The following is a 21,866-nucleotide window of genomic DNA, read 5'->3' as shown; positions in this document are numbered from 1 at the left end:
GCGGTGTATTGTGCTGCACTGTGGTAACTGGCTCTGCTGGGGCAGTATATTGTGCTGCACTGTGGTATCTGGTTCTGCTGGGGCAGTATATTGTGCTGCACTGTGGTATCTGGTTCTGTTGGGGCAGTATATTGTGCTGCACTGTGGTATCTGGTTCTGCTGGGGCGGTATATTGTGCTGCACTGTGGTAACTGGCTCTGCTGGGGCGGTATATTGTGCTGCACTGTGGTATCTGGTTCTGCTGGGGCAGTATATTGTGCTGCACTGTGGTATTTGGTTCTGTTGGGGCGGCATATTGTGCTGCACTGTGGTATTTGGTCCTGCTGGGGCGGTATATTGTGCTGCACTGTGGTATCTGGTCCTGTTAGGGCGGTATATTGTGCTGCACTGTGGTATCTGGTCCTGTTAGGGCGGTATATTGTGCTGCACTGTGGTATCTGGTCCTGTTAGGGCGGTATATTGTGCTGCACTGTGGTATCTGGTCCTGTTAGGGCGGTATATTGTGCTGCATTTTGCTATTTGATTCTGCTGCAGAACCACATAACAAAGGGTAGTACACTATACTGCCCCTCTATGGTTTTGTTTACCCCACCTACTTGTGTTGGCCTCACCTACAACATGGAGCCACGTTACATTCCCAGTCCGCCCCTGGCCGTGTCTCCCATTGTCCCGGAGGAGATCACATGATGGGAGTCGGCACATGTCGGCCCAGCCGGAGGACTGCCATCTGAGGAGGCATAGGCTTCACTACTCACCGATGCAGCAGCATTTTCTCAAAGTGAACCTGCTTGCGGTCTAGCTCCAGCTCTGGGCGCACGCCTCGGCAGCTCACGTGGAAGATGACCGGCTCAGGATTGTCCTTAATGCAGCATACGATGTTATCGTCAAACACCCCGGGCGCAGTGGGATAAGCCCATATGGAGAGCTCCTGGGATAGAACGGACCAATAAGTCACCGTTTCGGCCGCGTTTTACTGGTGTGGTCTTTAACCCATCTCTGTCCTAACACTATAGTGAGGTCTGAGGCAGAAGGTATGAGGAGCGTTGGGGATGTGGTGGAGAAGAAGACCTCAGCTCCTGAACTAATGACTGAAAATGACATCCAAATACACTGACCCCCAGAAACATGCACACTCAGCCTGACCAGACCCCAGAAGGCGTGCTGACACATGCACACTCAGCCTGACCAGACCCCAGAAGGCGTGCTGACACATGTATACTCAGCCTGACCAGACCTCAGAAGGCGTGGTGACACATGCACAGTCAGCCTGACCAGACCCCAGAAGGCGCGCTGACACATGTATACTCAGCCTGACCAGACCTCAGAAGGCGTGCTGACACATGTATACTCAGCCTGACCAGACCTCAGAAGGCGTGGTGACACATGTATACTCAGTCTGACCAGACCTCAGAAGGCGTGCTGACACATGCACACTCAGCCTGACCAGACCTCAGAAGGCGTGCTGACACCTGTATACTCAGCCTGACCAGACCTCAGAAGGCGCGGTGACACTTGCACACTAAGTCTGACCAGACCTCAGAAGGCGTGCTGACACATGCACACTCAGCCTGACCAGACCTCAGAAGGCGTGCTGACACCTGTATACTCAGCCTGACCAGACCTCAGAAGGCTCGGTGACACATGCACAGTCAGTCTGACCAGACCTCAGAAGGTGCGGTGACACATGCACACTCAGTCTGACCAGACCTCAGAAGGCGCGGTGACACATGCACACTCAGTCTGACCAGACCTCAGAAGGCGTGGTGACACATGCACACTCAGTCTGACCAGACCTCAGAAGGCGCGCTGACACTTGCACACTCAGTCTGACCAGACCTCAGAGGGCGCGGTGACACTTGCACACTCAGTCTGACCAGACCTCAGAAGGCACAGTGACACTTGCACACTCAGTCTGACCAGACCTCAGAAGGCGCGGTGACACATGCACAGTCAGCCTGACCAGACCTCAGAAGGCACAGTGACACTTGCACACTCAGTCTGACCAGACCTCAGAAGGCGCGGTGACACATGTATACTCAGTCTGACCAGACCTCAGAAGGCGCAGTGACACTTGCACACTCAGTCTGACCAGACCTCAGAAGGCGCGGTGACACATGCACAGTCAGTCTGACCAGACCTCAGAAGGCGCGGTGACACATGCACAGTCAGTCTGACCAGACCTCAGAAGGCACAGTGACACTTGCACACTCAGTCTGACCAGACCTCAGAAGGCGCGGTGACACATGCACACTCAGTCTGACCCACTATGAGGGAGTTCTGGATTTTGGTTACATGTAACTGAACAATCACCTGAAACACCAGAACTACTCTTGCTAGATGCAATGTATACAGCCCCCACAAACATACCTGCTTCTCGCTGGGCTTTAGGCTCATGGTCGGGGGGTCCAGGATGAAGGTTGCAGCTTTCATGTCATTCTGGAAGCAGAATGTGACCTCAGACTCCAGGGGAGACACACTGCAGATGGTCACTTTCTCCATGTTCTCTGGATATTGTCCAGCTTTATATCTGAAAAGGAGAAGTGGATTATACACACATCTCTACAAGCGTAACTACCATAGCGGCAGACCATGCGACTGCTATGGGGCCCAGTTGGGATCATCTCCTCTTCTACTGGAGGTGAACACTTGGTCAGGACTCTACCCTCTAAAGGAACAACTTTTAGCAAATGAGTGGAAAAAAATGGCCCAAGGGTAATTGAAAGGGGTTTAGGTGGAAACCCTTCTGTCCTGTGTGGGGGGGCCTGGTGTGATGCTTGCTTTGGGGCCCTTACTTCTCTTTGTACACCACTGTCTACAAGACCTCACAGCTGCAGGTGGTCGCCATCATGGCCACCACCTTGTGCAAGACTACACTAGCCTCCATCTCTGCCTGACTGTTATGCTGGACAAAAATCATGTGACTGATGACATCAGACTTCCAGTGAGGTCAGTATGTTGTGCAGTGATCATGTGACTGATGACATCACACAGACTTCCAGTGAGGTCAGTATGTTGTGCAGTGATCATGTGACTGATGACATCATACAGACTTCCTGTGAGGTCAGTACGTTGTGCAGTGATCATGTGACTGATGACATCATACAGACTTACTGTGAGGCCAGTGTCAGTATGTTGTGCAGTGATCATGTGACTGATGACATCATACAGACTTTCTGTGAGGTCAGTGTCAGTATGTTGTGCAGTGATTATGTGACTGATGACATCATACAGACTTCCTGTGAGGTCAGTATGTTGTGCAGTGATCATGTGACTGATGACATCATACAGACTTACTGTGAGGTCAGTGTCAGTATGTTGTGCAGTGATCATGTGACTGATGACATCATACAGACTTTCTGTGAGGTCAGCCACAGTATAACAGTGAATATTGTGCAGTGATGTGGCGCAGTCGCTGGCATGCCATTCGTTTGCCGGATGATTTGTGGGACTGCTCTGCCAAGGAGACTCTCCAGTCTGTTCTCCCTGCGCCATCTCTGGTCTTGAGGTGGGTGACAAATGACGGGCATCATGCAGATGCTTTAGCAGAGGTGTCAGTGGCCAGTCTGCTATTAGTGGCATCTTCCGATCATTCTTGTGCACATTTATACAGCAGAGGGTCAGAAGATGCCTGTACTCCTACAGACTGACTACCAGACATGACAGCATCTCGCTCACTGGCAGAAGGAAGACGTATGGGTGATTCCAATAGGGTCAGTGCCCGCTGGTCCTCATCACCCTCTGGACTGACAGTACATGTCTGCACTCACTTCTCTCGACTTTTCCCGCACAGCAAAGGTCCAAAGTCAAAGGTGCTGGAGCTGAGGATGAATTTCTTGTGAATGATCTCATCACTTTGGATTTCCTTTTTGCGATGAGGAAAGACAACCCTGCAAACAGAAATCTAGAATTAGCAGCAGCGGGTGTGGGTGCCATGACAGGTATCATCTACCCCTTGCAGGGCAATGACGGGTCACACATCTTCATGTCCTGCACCTTCAGCATTTATGGAAGTCAGCACTGGGGAGAAGCTAGAACCTTGGCTCGCTTACTGGAGGGCGGACATCAGTAGCCAGGGGCTTCCATTCTTGGTGTCTGATCCTATGGACACTGCCTGGCTGATTCGCTCATGGACATTATACTACAGAGGGTCCTTCACAGGGCACCATCCAACCCAGACCTACAATACTTTATCAGAACAGCCTGTGACAATAAAGTTCTTACTTGGGGTCTTTGCTGATGGTGGGGAAGGCGCATACTCCTCGGCAGTACAGCTGGTATCGACGGCGGGTTCCGACAAGCTCAAAGTTCAGGGTCTGATCGAAGTTTTCTGTGTGGTTTGAGTGGAAATGAATTCGCAGAGGCACTTCCCCACCGGCTGGGACCACCCAGCGGAATACCCCGAGCCTACAGACACAAGACGGAGTGAGACGGTACTGTATACCGATCAGCAACATAGGGCTGACAAATGCTCTGACAACATTCTTACGGCAGTAACTTCTCCATCGGGGCTTCTCCTGTGACACTGCTGCGGTCTATGTCTGAGAGGGGTGTCCTGGCACCAGGTGGTGGAGAACGGCTCTCTGGGTTCTGCTGCGTCTTGCGGAGTGAGGAGGAACGGCGTTTTTCTTTCTGACTCTCTCGGCCGGTGTCAGCAGCTTTGTCCTTTTTGCTCCGGCTCTTGGTGGGCGTTAGTTGCTCCTCCTGAAATGAGAGAAGATAAGCAGCTGTGACATCTCCTTGCCCTCAGACCCGCCACTGTTAGCCCCCCCATAGCTCTAGATACATCTTATCGCTGCACTAGTTGTCCAATATTCTTATAATCTAGAGCTGTTACACAGACACATGGTGACCGTCTTACCTTAAGCAGGGGGAGGGTAAGCTCCGGTTCAGGTTCTGGATCCTTCTTATCTTCAGTAATTACATTGGGGTCATCAGGAGATGCTGCAATGAAGGTGAAGTGCCCCAGTGTCTCGGGTTCCACAGACAAAGTCCTTCTTTCAGGGAAGACGATGACAGAGCAGAGGTACGGTGGTGGAATGGGAGGACCAGACGGGCCAAGTCCGAGGCCTTCCAGCACCTGTCAGAAGAGTAGGGTAAAACAAAGATAACAATCTACTGCAGACATGTTGTACAAAGGATCATGTAGGACAGGCTTCATCATGTGATGGTTTACATCCATGTGTTTGTACATGGTTGGACACACACGTTTCTATTCCCACCTCATCTACTGAAGGTAGAAAGCCGCTCTGCAGAACATTCTTCTCATTGGTGTAGGGTTCTCCAGAGACTTGGAGGTCATAGTGTGGGATCCCCACATCTGTCTTCAGCTCCTCCTCCCGGTTTTCCTGTCCATCCTTCTCTGGCCCTGCGAGTCCTCCTGCCTCCTCTTCAGTGGCTCTCAGCCTGTCAAGCCGCTCCTTCTCCGCTTTCTCTTTCTCCGCCTTCTCCCGCTCCAGCTTCTCTTGCCGCTCTCGGTCTTTACGATACCTCTTACCAGAGGGTGCCTGCCGCTCGGGGGCCTGGTCCTCACCTTCTTGCTGTCCTTCTTCTGCAGTGGACAGTGGAACCAGGACTCCCTGCACACGGTCCCAGAAGATCAGGATGTGCAGGATCTCCTTCTGCGAGGACTCGTAGGTCTTGAACTTCTGAATCAGCTGCTTCTCACTCTCACTAACAGAGTCGGCGTCTTCCTGGACACTCACATGCTGCAGAGGTTTTTTTCTTCTGCCTTCATCACAATCATACTGCGCAGAGTCTGATCGGTTCAGAGAAATCTTCCTCTCAGTTCCCGAGTCCAATCGTTGTTCTGACTTCACAGCGAGCAGAGCTGGGGCCTGAAAAGAAATGACAGACAGACGGACACTCAGTCTACTGTGACAGCACACATTACGGAACAAAAGTGCAGCAGAAATGAGCACCCAAGAATGTGTTTGGTGTGGTAGCGGCAGCAGTGTATGGGGCAGCAGAGGGCACAGTGTATGGGGCAGCGGAGGGCACAGTGTATGGGGCAGCGGAGGGCACAGTGTATGGGGCAGCAGAGGGCACAGTGTATGGGGCAGCAGAGGGCACAGTGTATGGGGCAGCGGAGGGCACAGTGTATGGGGCAGCGGAGGGCACAGTGTATGGGGCAGCGGAGGGCACAGTGTATGGGGCAGCGGAGGGCACAGTGTATGGGGCAGCGGAGGGCACAGTGTATGGGGCAGCGGAGGGCACAGTGTATGGGGCAGTGTATGCAGCAGCGAAGGCAGTGTAGGGCACAGTGTACAGCAGAAGGGAATAGTGCATGGGGCAGTGGAGGGCACAGTGTATGGGACAGAGGAGGCAGTGGAAGGCACAGTGTATAGGGTAGCGGAGGGCACAGTGTCCGGGGCAGCGGAGGGCACAGTGTAAGGAGCAGGAAAGGCAGTGGAGGGCAGGCGCAGTGTATGGGGCAGTGGAAGGCACAGTGTATAGGGCAGCGGAGGGCACAGTGTATGGTGCAGCGGAGGGCACAGTGTTAGGGGCAGTGAAGGGCACAGTGTCCGGGGCAGCGGAGGGCACAGTGTCTGGGGCAGCGGAGGGCACAGTGTCCGGGGCAGCGGAGGGCACAGTGTCCGGGGCAGCGGAGGGCACAGTGTCCGGGGCAGCGGAGGGCACAGTGTCCGGGGCAGCGGAGGGCACAGTGTAAGGAGCAGGAAAGGCAGTGGAGGGCAGGCGCAGTGTATGGGGCAGTGGAAGGCACAGTGTATAGGGCAGCGGAGGGCACAGTGTATGGTGCAGCGGAGGGCACAGTGTTAGGGGCAGTGAAGGGCACAGTGTGTGGGGCATTGGAACACACAGTGTACGGGGAAGCAGAGGCAGTAGACAGCACAATGTATGGGACAGTGGAGGGCACAGTGTAAAATGCAATGGAGGGGGCGGTACAAGACATGGTGTTTGGGGCAGCAGAGGGGGCAGTGTTTGAGATAGCAGAGGGGACAGTCTTTGGAGCAGCGGAGGGGTCAGCTGACGGGACAGTGTTCAGGGCAGTGGAGGGGGCAGTGTTTCAGAAAGGGGGGGAACAGTGGAGGGGCAGCGGCGGGGGCAGTTATCGGGACAATGTTTGGGGCAGTTGACAAAAAGTGTTTGGAGCAGTGTAGGGGACAGTGTTTGGGGCAGCAAAAGGGCAGTTGACGTGGTAGTGTTTGGGGCAGTGGAGGGAGCAGCTGATGGGACAGTGTTTGAGGCAGTGGAGGGGACAATGTTTGGGGCAGTGGAGGGAGCAGCTGATGGGACAGTGTATGGGGCAGTGGAGGGGACAATGTTTGGGGCAGTGTACCTGTTTGTTCCCCATTTGACTCTTCTTCCCATCAGAATCGCGGCTCTTTCCTCTCTTGGACTTCCTCTTCAGCTCCTCTTCCTCTCTTTGCTTTAGCAGCTCTTCCTGCAGCTTTCGCTCTTGCTCCTCTCTGGCCAGCCTTTCTTCCTGCTCCCTGCACCCCAAAAGAGAAACAGAGAGGCATTCAGTACCTATATTTATACACCGGGGGGGGGGGGGGGGGGCAATATTGATTGGGGTAAGAGATGAGACCTTTTCTTGCGCTCCTTTATGGCCCTGAGACGCAGTCCATCAATACGAGCTTTCTCCTCTGCCGGTAACTGATCGTACTCGTCCTCGTCCATCTCCTCCATACTGGCCTTCTCCTGGGCCTGGATCTGCAGCTGCTCCTGTTCTGTATTAAACAGAGAAAAACATAAGATCCAGCCCTCCGCTCCAAATGTGGAGACCCCTTATAAATGACAGGGAGACCCCCGAGAAATAACATAGAGACCCCTTATAAATGACAAAGAGACCCCTGAGAAATAACACGGAGAGCCCTAATAAATGACAGGGAGACCCCCGAGAAATAACATAGAGACCCCTTATAAATGACAGGGAGACCCCTGAGAAATAACACGGAGAGCCCTAATAAATGACAGGGAGACCCCCGAGAAATAACATAGAGACCCCTTATAAATGACAAAGAGACCCCTGAGAAATAACACGGAGAGCCCTAATAAATGACAGGGAGACCCCCGAGAAATAACATAGAGACCCCTTATAAATGACAGGGAGACCCCTGAGAAATAACACGGAGAGCCCTAATAAATGACAGGGAGACCCCCGAGAAATAACATAGAGACCCCTTATAAATGACAGGGAGACCCCTGAGAAATAACACGGAGAGCCCTAATAAATGACAGGGAGACCCCCGAGAAATAACATAGAGACCCCTTATAAATGACAGGGAGACCCCCGACAAATAACATAAACCCTAATAAATAACAAGGAGACCCCTAATAAATGACAGGGAGACCTCCGAGAAATAACATAGAGACCCCTTATAAATGACAGGGAGACCCCTGAGAAATAACACGGAGAGCCCTAATAAATGACAGGGAGACCCCCGAGAAATAACATAGAGACCCCTTATAAATGACAGGGAGACCCCTGAGAAATAACACGGAGAGCCCTAATAAATGACAGGGAGACCCCCGAGAAATAACATAGAGACCGCTAATAAATTACAGGGAGACCCCCGACAAATAACATAAACCCTAATAAATAACAAGGAGACCCCTAATAAATGACAGGGAGACCTCCGAGAAATAACATAGAGACCCCTGACAAATAACATAGAGCCTAATAAATAACAGGGAGACCCCCAGGAAATAACATGGAGACCCCCTAGAAATAAGATGGTAACCCCATTACCTTCCTGGTGCCTCCGGGCGTGGTCTTGCGCTCTCATTGAGGCGTAGTCCTGTTGCAGGTTGATAAGGTATATGTGCTTACGATTGTTCAGAGCCTTCAGGACGATGAGGAGCGCGGAGGACATGCTCCGGGCAAACAACGTATCGAGGCCGTCAAACACAGCGCCGCGGAAACAGTCACTTAACTGGGAGGTAAGCAGAGGACAAGGTGAATATAGAGACTGAAACAGGAATGGTATACCGCAGTATACAGTGACCCGGATGTTTATACTATGTGTAATGTACAGGAGTCCCTTAGAGGTCAGTGCACGGGCGTCACTCGGAGGTCAGTGCACGGGCGTCACTCGGAGGTCAGTGCACGGGCGTCACTCGGAGGTCAGTGCACGGGCGTCACTCGGAGGTCAGTGCACGGGCGTCACTCGGAGGTCAGTGCACGGGCGTCACTCGGAGGTCAGTGCACGGGCGTCACTCGGAGGTCAGTGCACGGGCGTCACTCGGAGGTCAGTGCACGGGCGTCACTCGGAGGTCAGTGCACGGGCGTCACTCGGAGGTCAGTGCACGGGCGTCACTCGGAGGTCAGTGCACGGGCGTCACTCGGAGGTCAGTGCACGGGCGTCACTCGGAGGTCAGTGCACGGGCGTCACTCGGAGGTCAGTGTATGGATGCCACTCAGAGGTCAGTGCACGGGCGTCACTCGGAGGTCAGTGCACGGGCGTCACTCGGAGGTCAGTGCACGGGCGTCACTCGGAGGTCAGTGCACGGGCGTCACTCGGAGGTCAGTGCACGGGCGTCACTCGGAGGTCAGTGTATGGATGCCACAGAGGTCAGTGTATGGATGCCACTCAGAGGTCAGTGCACGGGCGTCACTCGGAGGTCAGTGCACGGGCGTCACTCAGAGGTCAGTGCACTGGCGTCACTCAGAGGTCAGTGCACGGGCGTCACTCAGAGGTCAGTGCACGGGCGTCACTCAGAGGTCAGTGCACGGGCGTCACTCAGAGGTCAGTGCACGGGCGTCACTCAGAGGTCAGTGCACGGGCGTCACTCAGAGGTCAGTGCACGGGCGTCACTCAGAGGTCAGTGCACGGGCGTCACTCAGAGGTCAGTGCACGGGCGTCACTCAGAGGTCAGTGCACGGGCGTCACTCAGAGGTCAGTGCACGGGCGTCACTCAGAGGTCAGTGCACGGGCGTCACTCAGAGGTCAGTGCACGGGCGTCACTCAGAGGTCAGTGCACGGGCGTCACTCAGAGGTCAGTGCACGGGCGTCACTCAGAGGTCAGTGCACGGGCGTCACTCAGAGGTCAGTGCACGGGCGTCACTCAGAGGTCAGTGTACGGGCGTCACTCAGAGGTCAGTGTACGGGCGTCACTCAGAGGTCAGTGTACGGGCGTCACTCAGAGGTCAGTGTACGGGCGTCACTCAGAGGTCAGTGTACGGGCGTCACTCAGAGGTTAGTGTACGGGCGTCACTCAGAGGTCAGTGCACAGACGTCACTCAGAGGTCAGTGTACGGGCGTCACTCAGAGGTCAGTGTACGGGCGTCACTCAGAGGTCAGTGTACGGGCGTCACTCAGAGGTCAGTGTACAGGCGTCACTCGGAGGTCAGTGTACAGGCGTCACTCAGAGGCACACATCACTGTACCTGGAGCCGGTCACACAGGATTTCCAGCAGCAGGTCTTCTGGCAGCACACAGCTCATCAGCCCATGGTCGCCGCCAACACTTGCACTCACACTCAGACGTCGCTGTGCTGGCCCCGGGATAGGTGAGCTGCCAGACTGCAGGAAAACAGATACATCATATACCAGAGTTAAAATCTTAAATGGAAATTTGCGGGACTCTTCATTAGTGTTGAGCGAACTTCTGTTTTAAGTTCGGCGTCTAAAGTTCGGCTTCCGGTTAGCGGAGAATCCCGATATGGATTCCGAATTCCGTTGTGGTCCGTGGTAGCGGAATCAATAATCGGCCATTATTGATTCCGCTACCACGGACCACAACGGAATTCGGAATCCATATCGGGATTCTCCGCTAACCGGAAGCCGAACTTTAGACGCCGAACTTAAAACAGAAGTTCGCTCAACACTACTCTTCATGTGTATGGGTGGTGGTCGGCGGTGAGACGGGCGATTACCTGGGAGGCCGCCTGATCAGACAGGTGCTGCTGCTTGACTCCTGGGATTTGCTGAGACTCTGATTTGCCCTTTGCTGCCAGTAAACTTCCTCGATTTCCCCGGGAAATAACCGAGTGAGGAGCGACTCTGGACTCTGCCGCTTGTGCTCCCTCCGCTGTGTGTCTGGCGAGCGCTTCCACACTTAATGCAGGCTGAGCGCCGGCGGAGTCAACCAACTGGGAGGCTGCAGGGAACAATCCACCATGTCACCTCGTCCCTGACACAAACATCAACTGACAGACTGCACCCATATAATACCAGTATAGACTGACACACTGCACCTATATAATACCAGTATAGACTGACAGACTGCACCCATATAATACCAGTATAGACTGACACACTGCACCTATATAATACCAGTATAGACTGACACACTGCACCTATATAATACCAGTATAGACTGACAGACTGCACCTATATAATACCAGTATAGACTGACAGACTGCACCCATATAATACCAGTATAGACTGACAGACTGCACCTATATAATACCAGTATAGACTGACACACTGCACCTATATAATACCAGTATAGACTGACACACTGCACCTATATAATACCAGTATAGACTGACAGACTGCACCTATATAATACCAGTATAGACTGACAGACTGCACCTATATAATACCAGTATAGACTGACACACTGCACCTATATAATACCAGTATAGACTGACAGACTGCACCCATATAATACCAGTATAGACTGACACACTGCACCTATATAATACCAGTATAGACTGACACACTGCACCTATATAATACCAGTATAGACTGACAGACTGCACCCATATAATACCAGTATAGACTGACACACTGCACCTATATAATACCAGTATAGACTGACACACTGCACCTGTATAATACCAGTATAGACTGACACACTGCACCTATATGATACCAGCATAGACTGACACACTGCACCTATATAATATCAGTATAGACTGACACACTGCACCCATATAATACCAGTATAGACTGACACACTGCACCCATATAATACCAGTATAGACTGACACACTGCACCTATATGATACCAGTATAGACTGACACACTGCACCTATATAATACCAGTATAGACTGACACACTGCACCTATATAATACCAGTATAGACTGACAGACTGCACCTATATAATACCAGTATAGACTGACACACTGCACCTATATAATACCAGTATAGACTGACACACTGCACCTATATAATACCAGCATAGACTGACACACTGCACCTATATGATACCAGTATATACTGACACACTGCACCTATATGATACCAGTATATACTGACACACTGCACCTATATGATACCAGTATATACTGACACACTGCACCTATATACCAGTATAGACAGACACACTGCACCTATATAATACCAGTATAGACTGACAGACTGCACCTATATAATACCAGTATAGACTGACAGACTGCACCTATATAATACCAGTATAGACTGACACACTGCACCTATATAATACCAGTATAGACTGACACACTGCACCTATATAATACCAGTATAGACTTACACACTGCATTTATATAATACCAGTATAGACTGACACACTGCACCAATATAATACCAGTATAGACTGACACACTGCACCTATATAATACCAGTATAGACTGACACACTGCACCTATATAATACCAGTATAGACTGACACACTGCACCTATATACCAGTATAGACTGAAAGTATGAATTGTTCCAGTCATATATACCCCCTTGGTTGGACAAATGGTGCCCCGCGTGGCTCACCTGCCTCCTCGGGCTCACGCAGGACCTGATTGAGCGCAGCCTTGGCACACAGCTGTCTTGCTTTCTGACCAGCATGGCTGCTCCCATCAGAGATGGCTTCCAGGACCACGGCGTCAATGGACAGACAGGCGGCGCTGTAATGCTGTGCCAATGCCACGGCCGCAGAGCTCTTGCCTAAAGTAAGGAAGCACAAGGGTGTTACTTCAGGCGGTGGCCCTAGAGTACACGAGATGCTACAGCCAACCCTCCGCACAACAATCACTGCAGTACTACTACTCCTTGTAGACGCATCCTCTCATGAGCGTTAGCTCACCAGTAAGGGGAGCTCCATGTACAATGATAGCGATGCCACGACGGTTCCTCGCTGCTTGGCCCTCACTGCTGGTGTCAATGCCCATATGGCGGGCAACAGCTGCGGACACGGGGTTGTATTCTAGTTCGCCCACAACCTTGTTGGTACTGGCATTGTTGCAGACCTTCTCACCTGCACAAAAACCATGTCAGAGACATTGCAGGAATCATTCTCTGCAGAATCCCACCTGATCGCTCTGCCCCACTCATCACCTGGCACTGCGCCCTCTGCAGCTTCTCCAGGAGAGGATCGACCCTCTCCATAGCTCATGGTGGACGGGATGCGCTGGGCTGGTGGAAGCTCCACTCTCTCATCCCTATCTGCCACCAGCTCCTTCTCTGCCTCCTCAGCGGCACCTAAAAACACAGGATGAGTGTAGTGACAACATGGCATCCCTAGTGGCATCATAGTATGCAGAAGGCATTGCCCTGTGGGGAGTGATATTGCCAGGGATACATGGCACCAGGTGCTGGGTACATACCCTGTGAGCTGTGTGGTACTGCCCTGTGGTAAGTGATATTGTCAGGGATACATGGCACCAGGTGCTGGGTACATACCCTGTGAGCTGTGTGGTACTGCCCTGCGGTGAGTGATATTGTCAGGTATACATGGCACCAGGTGCTAGGTACATACCCTGTGAGCTGTGTGGTACTGCCCTGTGGTAAGTGATATTGTCAGGGATACATGGCACCAGGTGCTGGGTACATACCCTGTGAGTTGTGTGGCACTGCCCTGTGGTGTGTGGTCTTATCACAGATATATGGCACCAGGTGCTGGGTACATACCCTGTGAGCTGTGTGGTACTGCCCTGTGGTGAGTGATATTGCCAGGGATACATGGCACCAGGTGCTGGGTACATACCCTGTGAGCTGTGTGGTACAGCCCTGTGGTGAGTGATATTGTCAGGTATACATGGCACCAGGTGCTGGGTACATACCCTGTGAGCTGTGTGGTACTGCCCTGTGGTAAGTGATATTGTCAGGGATACATGGCACCAGGTGCTGGGTACATACCCTGTGAGTTGTGTGGCACTGCCCTGTGGTGTGTGGTCTTATCACAGATATATGGCACCAGGTGCTGGGTACATACCCTGTGAGCTGTGTGGTACTGCCCTGTGGTGAGTGATATTGCCAGGGATACATGGCACCAGGTGCTGGGTACATACCCTGTGAGCTGTGTGGTACTGCCCTGTGGTGAGTGATATTGTCAGGTATACATGGCACCAGGTGCTGGGTACATACCCTGTGAGCTGTGTGGTACTGCCCTGTGGTGAGTGATATTGCCAGGGATACATGGCACCAGGTGCTGGGTACATACCCTGTGAGCTGTGTGGTACTGCCCTGTGGTGAGTGATATTGTCAGGTATACATGGCACCAGGTGCTGGGTACATACCCTGTGAGCTGTGTGGTACTGCCCTGTGGTGAGTGATATTGTCAGGGATACATGGCACCAGGTGCTGGGTACATACCCTGTGAGCTGTGTGGTACTGCCCTGTGGTGAGTGATATTGCCAGGGATACATGGCACCAGGTGCTGGGTACATACCCTGTGAGCTGTGTGGCACTGCCCTGTGATGTGTGGTCTTGCTGGGGATACACGGCACCGGGTGCTGCTGGTACATACAGCACTCACCTGCCATTGTGCCCAATGTCCCATGCCCCCTCTCCTGCTCCTCCTGCAGCCGCCTCTTCTCCTCACAGTACTCCAGGATTTCCGGGGGGAGCCTTTCACCTGTCTGGCGGGGTGGGAGCAGCAGCATGTTCTGGGCATCGTAGCCCTTCAGCATCCGCAGAATCTGCACAGACACACAGAGTGATCCAGCAGCAGAGCCCAGACATCGCCAGCAGGATGAGCAGACAACGAGGCCTCACCTTCTCCTCCTCCACGTACTGTTGGTCCATCTCCAGGGAGTAGAACTCAATGGGAAAGCTGCAGGGATTCTTCACCACAACCTCCACATCATCACCGGGGCTGAAGGGCAGGATGGGGCCCAGCTCCAAGACACTGGGGGAAAATTCTAGCCGTGGCTCCAAGCCCTGGCCTTGTGCTAGCACCATGACTCGCTGGCTGCTCTGAGCGACCTGCAGGACCAGGCGCTGACTGTACAGCTTCTAAGAGGAGAGGAATGGAACCCGTTTCTTTATTCCGAAGCCAACAATCCAGAACCCCCAGGGTACATGCCGCACTCCTGCAACCTCCGACTTTACCTCTTCCTGTGGCATAAACTTTATCTCCACGTTCTTCTTCTGCCCAGGAAGCAGAAGGTCACATGCAGGGATCATCTCGAAGATGGCAGGTTTAGGCTTGGCCTCCTGCCTCAGTTTCTTGCGTAGGTGCAGAGGAAGGTGTTTGTCTATCTGCGGAGGACACAAGGTGTAATCGCTTAGTCTTGGCCCCTTGGACGCGTCTTGAGTGGACTGAACACAGCCTCATGACTGTACCTTGACCGCAGCTTCTTGGGACATCACTGACCACTCGCAAGGCACAGGAAGCTGGTTATAGAGCTGAATGGTGCGGATCTGACACTGGCCGCACTGCACAGGACTGAACTCCACCCGCTCCTCCGAAACGCACAGGGACGGCATAGTGACCAGCGCCCGCAGATGGAGAGGGAACCTGGGGCCGCCACTCACCTGTCAGGAAGAGTTGTATAATACTAAGCTAAGAGACACACATGAGATGTGGAGGAGCGGCCATTACTGAAGAAGACCTTACCTGAATGTGTGCCACCACATCCACCGCTCCCAGACTGAGATTGGCGCCCTGTGGATCAAAATGGACCTGGAATATCTCCGTCTGACAGCATGGCAGATTCCTGACGCGGTCCAACTCCACGGTGAACCCTTTGGGGGTCAGAAAGCAGGGTTATTACTGCCCCTTTCCCTGGCCATTGACTCCCCTGAAGGTGGCAGGGTGCTACCTGTGCCCGCTAGTCCGCGTCGGTCTGCCTGGAAGGACACCGGAAAATGTCCCGTGTTGGTGACTTTTATCACATGTGATCGGACTTCTCCAGGTATGACGTATCCAAAATCCAGCAGGTACTCTGGGAGGTCCGCCCTGAACCAAACAGGAGCAATGGAGGCAGAAGAATCAGCCATTACTCAGGGCGTCCCAACAGCAGCGTGAGGCACAATGTGTGAGGTTATGATGAGGCACAGCGACCACTTACCTCAGCAGCTGCCGGCGCCTCTTCTGGGGACTGTCCCCGGTGACCCCTAGGCCAAGCTCATCCTCGGCATGCTTCTTGATCAGCAGCCGATCCAGCTCCATCATCAGCAGTGTATCCTACAAGACACAGTGCAGCTCAGTATATGGCACGCTCCCGGCTCTGCCATGCTCTACATGACGGGTGCACATACCAGGGCATCGCTGGGGCCGGGCGCCCCTCCTCGCAGCTTCTCCTGGGCTGCCGAAAGGCACGTCTCAAACCTGTCACACTCTGGAGGCAGAGAACAAAGAATCTTACATCTCTTTGCAGATGTCATCTTGAATTTATTCAATACCTCTGCTTCCTGTCAGTGATTTGAAACATTCCTGTTCACATAGGAATGTGCAGGGGTGCGGTAAACCAAAGAGAGGGTCCCAGAACAAGGATTACAGTGGGGACATCCCTTCCTCTCCAGGCCCTGCTCATGACTCTTGTGTGGAGAGGGGAGTCCTGCGCAGGTTCTCACCACCCAGTAGCAGAGGGGACTAACCAGGGCTGGACCCCTCTCTCCGTGCCACATGGTCTATCTCTACGGCGCGTACGGTTCCATTCACTGACAGAATGAGTCCTGGGACGAAGAGGAACACAGAAGTGAGGCACGAGGCACAGGAGGGACACAGAGGAACACATGGGTGAGGCATGAGACACAGGAGGGAAGCAGAGGAACACAGAAGTGAGGCATGAGACACAGGAGGGATGCAGAGGAACACAGAAAGTGAGGCACAGGAGGGAGGAGGGACGCAGAGAAACACAGAAGTGAGGCATGAGACACAGGAGGGAAGCAGAGGAACACAGAAGTGAGGCACAGGAGGGACGCAGAGGAACACAGAAGTGAGGCATGAGACACAGGAGGGAAACAGAGGAACACAGAAGTGAGGCACAGGAGGGACGCAGAGGAACACAGAAGTGAGGCACAGGAGGGACGCAGAGGAACACAGAAGTGAGGCACAGGAGGGACGCAGAGGAACACAGAAGTGAGGCATGAGACACAGGAGGGACGCAGAGGAACACAGAAGTGAGGCACAGGAGGGACGCAGAGGAACACAGAAGTGAGGCACAGGAGGGACGCAGAGGAACACAGAAGTGAGGCACAGGAGGGACGCAGAGGAACACAGAAGTGAGGTATGAGGCACAGAAGTAGTGCATAATGGTAGATACCTTTGAGGTTACGAGGCAGATCCAGGCAGATGCGCGGGAACACTCCTTCTCCTCTCAGGGCAATGACCTCTGGTTCCATATGAGCCACCTGCAGGTGTATGAAGTGCTGGAACGTTTCGGGGACTCCGGGAAAATAGGAAACCGTCAGGATCTCTTCTCCTCCGGCAGGAATAAGACCCTGGAGCAGAGAGGATAAGGGGAGGCATGAGGCGCTTGCTGCAGTGAGACTGGGAGAAAATCAGGAGGAACCCTCACTGAGCTGATGGTGGCCTCATCCCGCACACATACAGATGTAGCAGGGTTAACGCACAAACCCTTAACTCATCGCGTTATCCTGAAACAAAAGCCATTAAAAAGCTATTGAAGGTGTTTGCTCAACGCATTTAGTTTAGATAACACGTCTTATTAATCACGCGTGTTAAATCTACTACATCTGTACATACAGACAGTACATTCATACACACATACATATATATAGCACATGCATAGATTCATACAAAGTAAAGGGGCTGAAGACTTATGTCCCGAGTAAAGGGGCCGAAGACTTATGTCCCGAGTCAAGGGGCTGAAGACTTATGTCCCGAGTAAAGGGGCTGAAGACTTATGTCCCGAGTAAAGGGGCTGAAGACTTATGTCCTGAGTAAAGGGGCTGAAGACTTATGTCCCGAGTAAAGGGGCTGAAGACTTATGTCCCGAGTAAAGGGGCTGAAGACTTATGTCCCGAGTCAAGGGGCTGAAGACTTATGTCCAGAGTAAAGGGTCCGAAGACTTATGTCCAGAGTAAAGGGTCCGAAGACTTATGTCCCGAGTAAAGGGGCTGAAGACTTATGTCCCGAGTAAAGGGGCTGAAGACTTATGTCCCGAGTAAAGGGGCTGAAGACTTATGTCCTGAGTAAAGGGGCTGAAGACTTATGTCCCGAGTAAAGGGGCTGAAGACTTATGTCCCGAGTAAAGGGGCTGAAGACTTATGTCCCGAGTCAAGGGGCTGAAGACTTATGTCCAGAGTAAAGGGTCCGAAGACTTATGTCCAGAGTAAAGGGTCCGAAGACTTATGTCCCGAGTAAAGGGTCCGAAGACTTATGTCCCGAGTAAAGGGTCCGAAGACTTATGTCCAGAGTAAAGGGGCTGAAGACTTATGTCCTGAGTAAAGGGGCTGAAGACTTATGTCCCGAGTAAAGGGGCTGAAGACTTATGTCCTGAGTAAAGGGGCTGAAGACTTATGTCCCGAGTAAAGTTCTCCGGTTTCCTCCCACAATCCAAAGACAGACTGACAGGGACCTTAGATTGTGAGCCCCATTGGGGACAGTTGGATGCTGATGTCTGTGAAGCGCTGCGGAATATAGTAGCGCTGTATAAGTGCATAAAATAATAATAATAATAAAGGGGGTGAAGACTTATGTCAATGTGAGATGTTAGTAAAGATTTCTAACCTAACGTTCTCACTTTGTCATACTGGGGGATTCAGGGCAGAATGATGGGTGAACTTATAGCAAAAGGAGCTAGTGAACAAAATGTCAGGAAAATAAGAGGGTGTGAGGACTTTCGCAAAGTGCTGTACATGTGCGAAGATCATCGTGGTTTCTATCCATGTTTCATAAAATTTTTAGACTTTTCATCGTCTATCTGATACACAGATGACAGAGACACGCACACAGCCATACATACATAGACAGAGACGTGCACACAGCCATACATACATAGATGACAGAGACACGCACACGGCCATACATACATAGACAGAGACGTGCACACAGCCATACATACATAGATGACAGAGACACGCACACAGCCATACATACATAGACAGAGACACGCACACGGCCATACATACATAGACAGAGACGTGCACACAGCCATACATACATAGATGACAGAGACACGCACACAGCCATACATACATAGACAGAGACGTGCACACAGCCATACATACATAGATGACAGAGACACGCACACAGCCATACATACATAGATGACAGAGACACGCACACAGCCATACATACATAGATGACAGAGACACGCACACAGCCATACATACATAGATGACAGAGACACGCACACAGCCATACATACACAGATGACAGAGACACGCACACAGCCATACATACATAGACAGAGACGTGCACACAGCCATACATACATAGATGACAGAGACACGCACACAGCCATACATACATAGATGACAGAGACACGCACACAGCCATACATACATAGATGACAGAGACACGCACACAGCCATACATACATAGATGACAGAGACGTGCACACAGCCATACATACATAGATGACAGAGACACGCACACAGCCATACATACATAGATGACACAGACACGCACACAGCCATACATACATAGATGACAGAGACACGCACACAGCCATACATACATAGATGACAGAGACACGCACACAGCCATACATACATAGATGACAGAGACACGCACACAGCCATACATACATAGATGACAGAGACACGCACACAGCCATACATACATAGATGACAGAGACACGCACACAGCCATACATACATAGATGACAGAGACACGCACACAGCCATACATACATAGATGACAGAGACACGCACACAGCCATACATACATAGATGACAGAGACACGCACACAGCCATACATACATAGATGACAGAGACACGCACACAGCCATACATACATAGATGACAGAGACACGCACACAGCCATACATACATAGATGACAGAGACACGCACACAGCCATACATACATAGATGACAGAGACACGCACACAGCCATACATACATAGATGACAGAGACACGCACACAGCCATACATACATAGATGACAGAGACACGCACACAGCCATACATACATAGACAGAGACACGCACACAGCCATACATACATAGATGACAGAGACACGCACACAGCCATACATACATAGATGACAGAGACACGCACACAGCCATACATACATAGATGACAGAGGCACGCACACAGCCACACATACATAGATGACAGAGACACGCACACAGCCATACATACATAGATGACAGAGACACGCACACAGCCACACATACATAGATGACAGAGACACGCACACAGCCATACATACATAGATGACAGAGACACGCACACAGCCATACATACATAGATGACAGAGACACGCACACAGCCATACATACATAGATGACACAGACGCGCACACAGCCATACATACATAGATGACACAGACGCGCACACAGCCATACATACATAGATGACAGAGACACGCACACAGCCATACATACATAGACAGAGACGTGCACACAGCCATACATACATAGATGACAGAGACACGCACACAGCCATACATACATAGATGACAGAGACGCGCACACAGCCATACATACATAGATGACAGAGACACGCACACAGCCATACATACATAGATGACAGAGACACGCACACAGCCATACATACATAGATGACAGAGACGCGCACACAGCCATACATACATAGATGACACAGACACGCACACAGCCATACATACATAGATGACAGAGACACGCACACAGCCATACATACATAGATGACACAGACACGCACACAGCCATACATACATAGATGACAGAGACACGCACACAGCCATACATACATAGATGACAGAGACACGCACACAGCCATACATACATAGATGACAGAGACACGCACACAGCCATACATACATAGACAGAGACACGCACACAGCCATACATACACAGATGACAGAGACACGCACACAGCCATACATACATAGATGACAGAGACACGCACACAGCCATACATACATAGATGACAGAGACACGCACACAGCCATACATACATAGATGACAGAGACACGCACACAGCCATACATACATAGATGACAGAGACACGCACACAGCCATACATACATAGACAGAGACACGCACACAGCCATACATACACAGATGACAGAGACACGCACACAGCCATACATACATAGATGACAGAGACACGCACACAGCCATACATACATAGATGACAGAGACACGCACACGGCCATACATACATAGACAGAGACGTGCACACAGCCATACATACATAGATGACAGAGACACGCACACAGCCATACATACATAGACAGAGACACGCACACAGCCATACATACACAGATGACACAGACACGCACACAGCCATACATACATAGATGACAGAGACACGCACACAGCCATACATACACAGATGACACAGACACGCACACAGCCATACATACACAGATGACACAGACACGCACACAGCCATACATACATAGATGACACAGACACGCACACAGCCATACATACATAGACAGAGACGTGCACACAGCCATACATACATAGATGACAGAGACACGCACACAGCCATACATACATAGATGACAGAGACACGCACACAGCCATACATACATAGATGACAGAGACACGCACACAGCCATACATACATACATAGACAGAGACACGCACACAGCCATACATACATAGACAGAGACACGCACACAGCCATACATACATAGACAGAGACACGCA

At 51.7% G+C, this 21,866-nt stretch overlaps 1 protein-coding gene across 1 annotated transcript in view; it reads right to left on the bottom strand.

Annotated features, from left to right (window-relative positions):
• Positions 1–21,866, bottom strand: part of HYDIN (HYDIN axonemal central pair apparatus protein) — a 99,034-nt gene that overhangs the window by 21,017 nt on the left and 56,151 nt on the right. Inside the window, exons 29-52 of the mRNA XM_044270701.1 lie at positions 17,356–17,533; positions 16,349–16,428; positions 16,159–16,274; positions 15,910–16,046; positions 15,705–15,832; positions 15,431–15,622; positions 15,197–15,346; positions 14,861–15,100; positions 14,622–14,784; positions 13,202–13,345; positions 12,951–13,121; positions 12,638–12,811; positions 10,840–11,063; positions 10,352–10,486; positions 8,714–8,897; positions 7,550–7,691; positions 7,298–7,451; positions 5,220–5,834; positions 4,859–5,077; positions 4,487–4,701; positions 4,222–4,404; positions 3,768–3,887; positions 2,368–2,527; positions 756–928 (exon numbers count right to left, since the gene is read on the bottom strand). Coding sequence (XP_044126636.1) covers positions 756–928; positions 2,368–2,527; positions 3,768–3,887; positions 4,222–4,404; positions 4,487–4,701; positions 4,859–5,077; positions 5,220–5,834; positions 7,298–7,451; positions 7,550–7,691; positions 8,714–8,897; positions 10,352–10,486; positions 10,840–11,063; positions 12,638–12,811; positions 12,951–13,121; positions 13,202–13,345; positions 14,622–14,784; positions 14,861–15,100; positions 15,197–15,346; positions 15,431–15,622; positions 15,705–15,832; positions 15,910–16,046; positions 16,159–16,274; positions 16,349–16,428; positions 17,356–17,533 — 4,397 coding nt within the window. The remainder of the gene's footprint in view (positions 1–755; positions 929–2,367; positions 2,528–3,767; positions 3,888–4,221; positions 4,405–4,486; positions 4,702–4,858; positions 5,078–5,219; positions 5,835–7,297; positions 7,452–7,549; positions 7,692–8,713; positions 8,898–10,351; positions 10,487–10,839; positions 11,064–12,637; positions 12,812–12,950; positions 13,122–13,201; positions 13,346–14,621; positions 14,785–14,860; positions 15,101–15,196; positions 15,347–15,430; positions 15,623–15,704; positions 15,833–15,909; positions 16,047–16,158; positions 16,275–16,348; positions 16,429–17,355; positions 17,534–21,866) is intronic.

Source organism: Bufo gargarizans, chromosome 10 (genome assembly GCF_014858855.1).
Source record: "Bufo gargarizans isolate SCDJY-AF-19 chromosome 10, ASM1485885v1, whole genome shotgun sequence".
Lineage (NCBI taxonomy): Eukaryota > Metazoa > Chordata > Amphibia > Anura > Bufonidae > Bufo > Bufo gargarizans.
The sequence above is the reverse complement of the archived record's forward strand: the minus strand, read 5'-3'. Positions and strand labels throughout refer to the sequence as shown.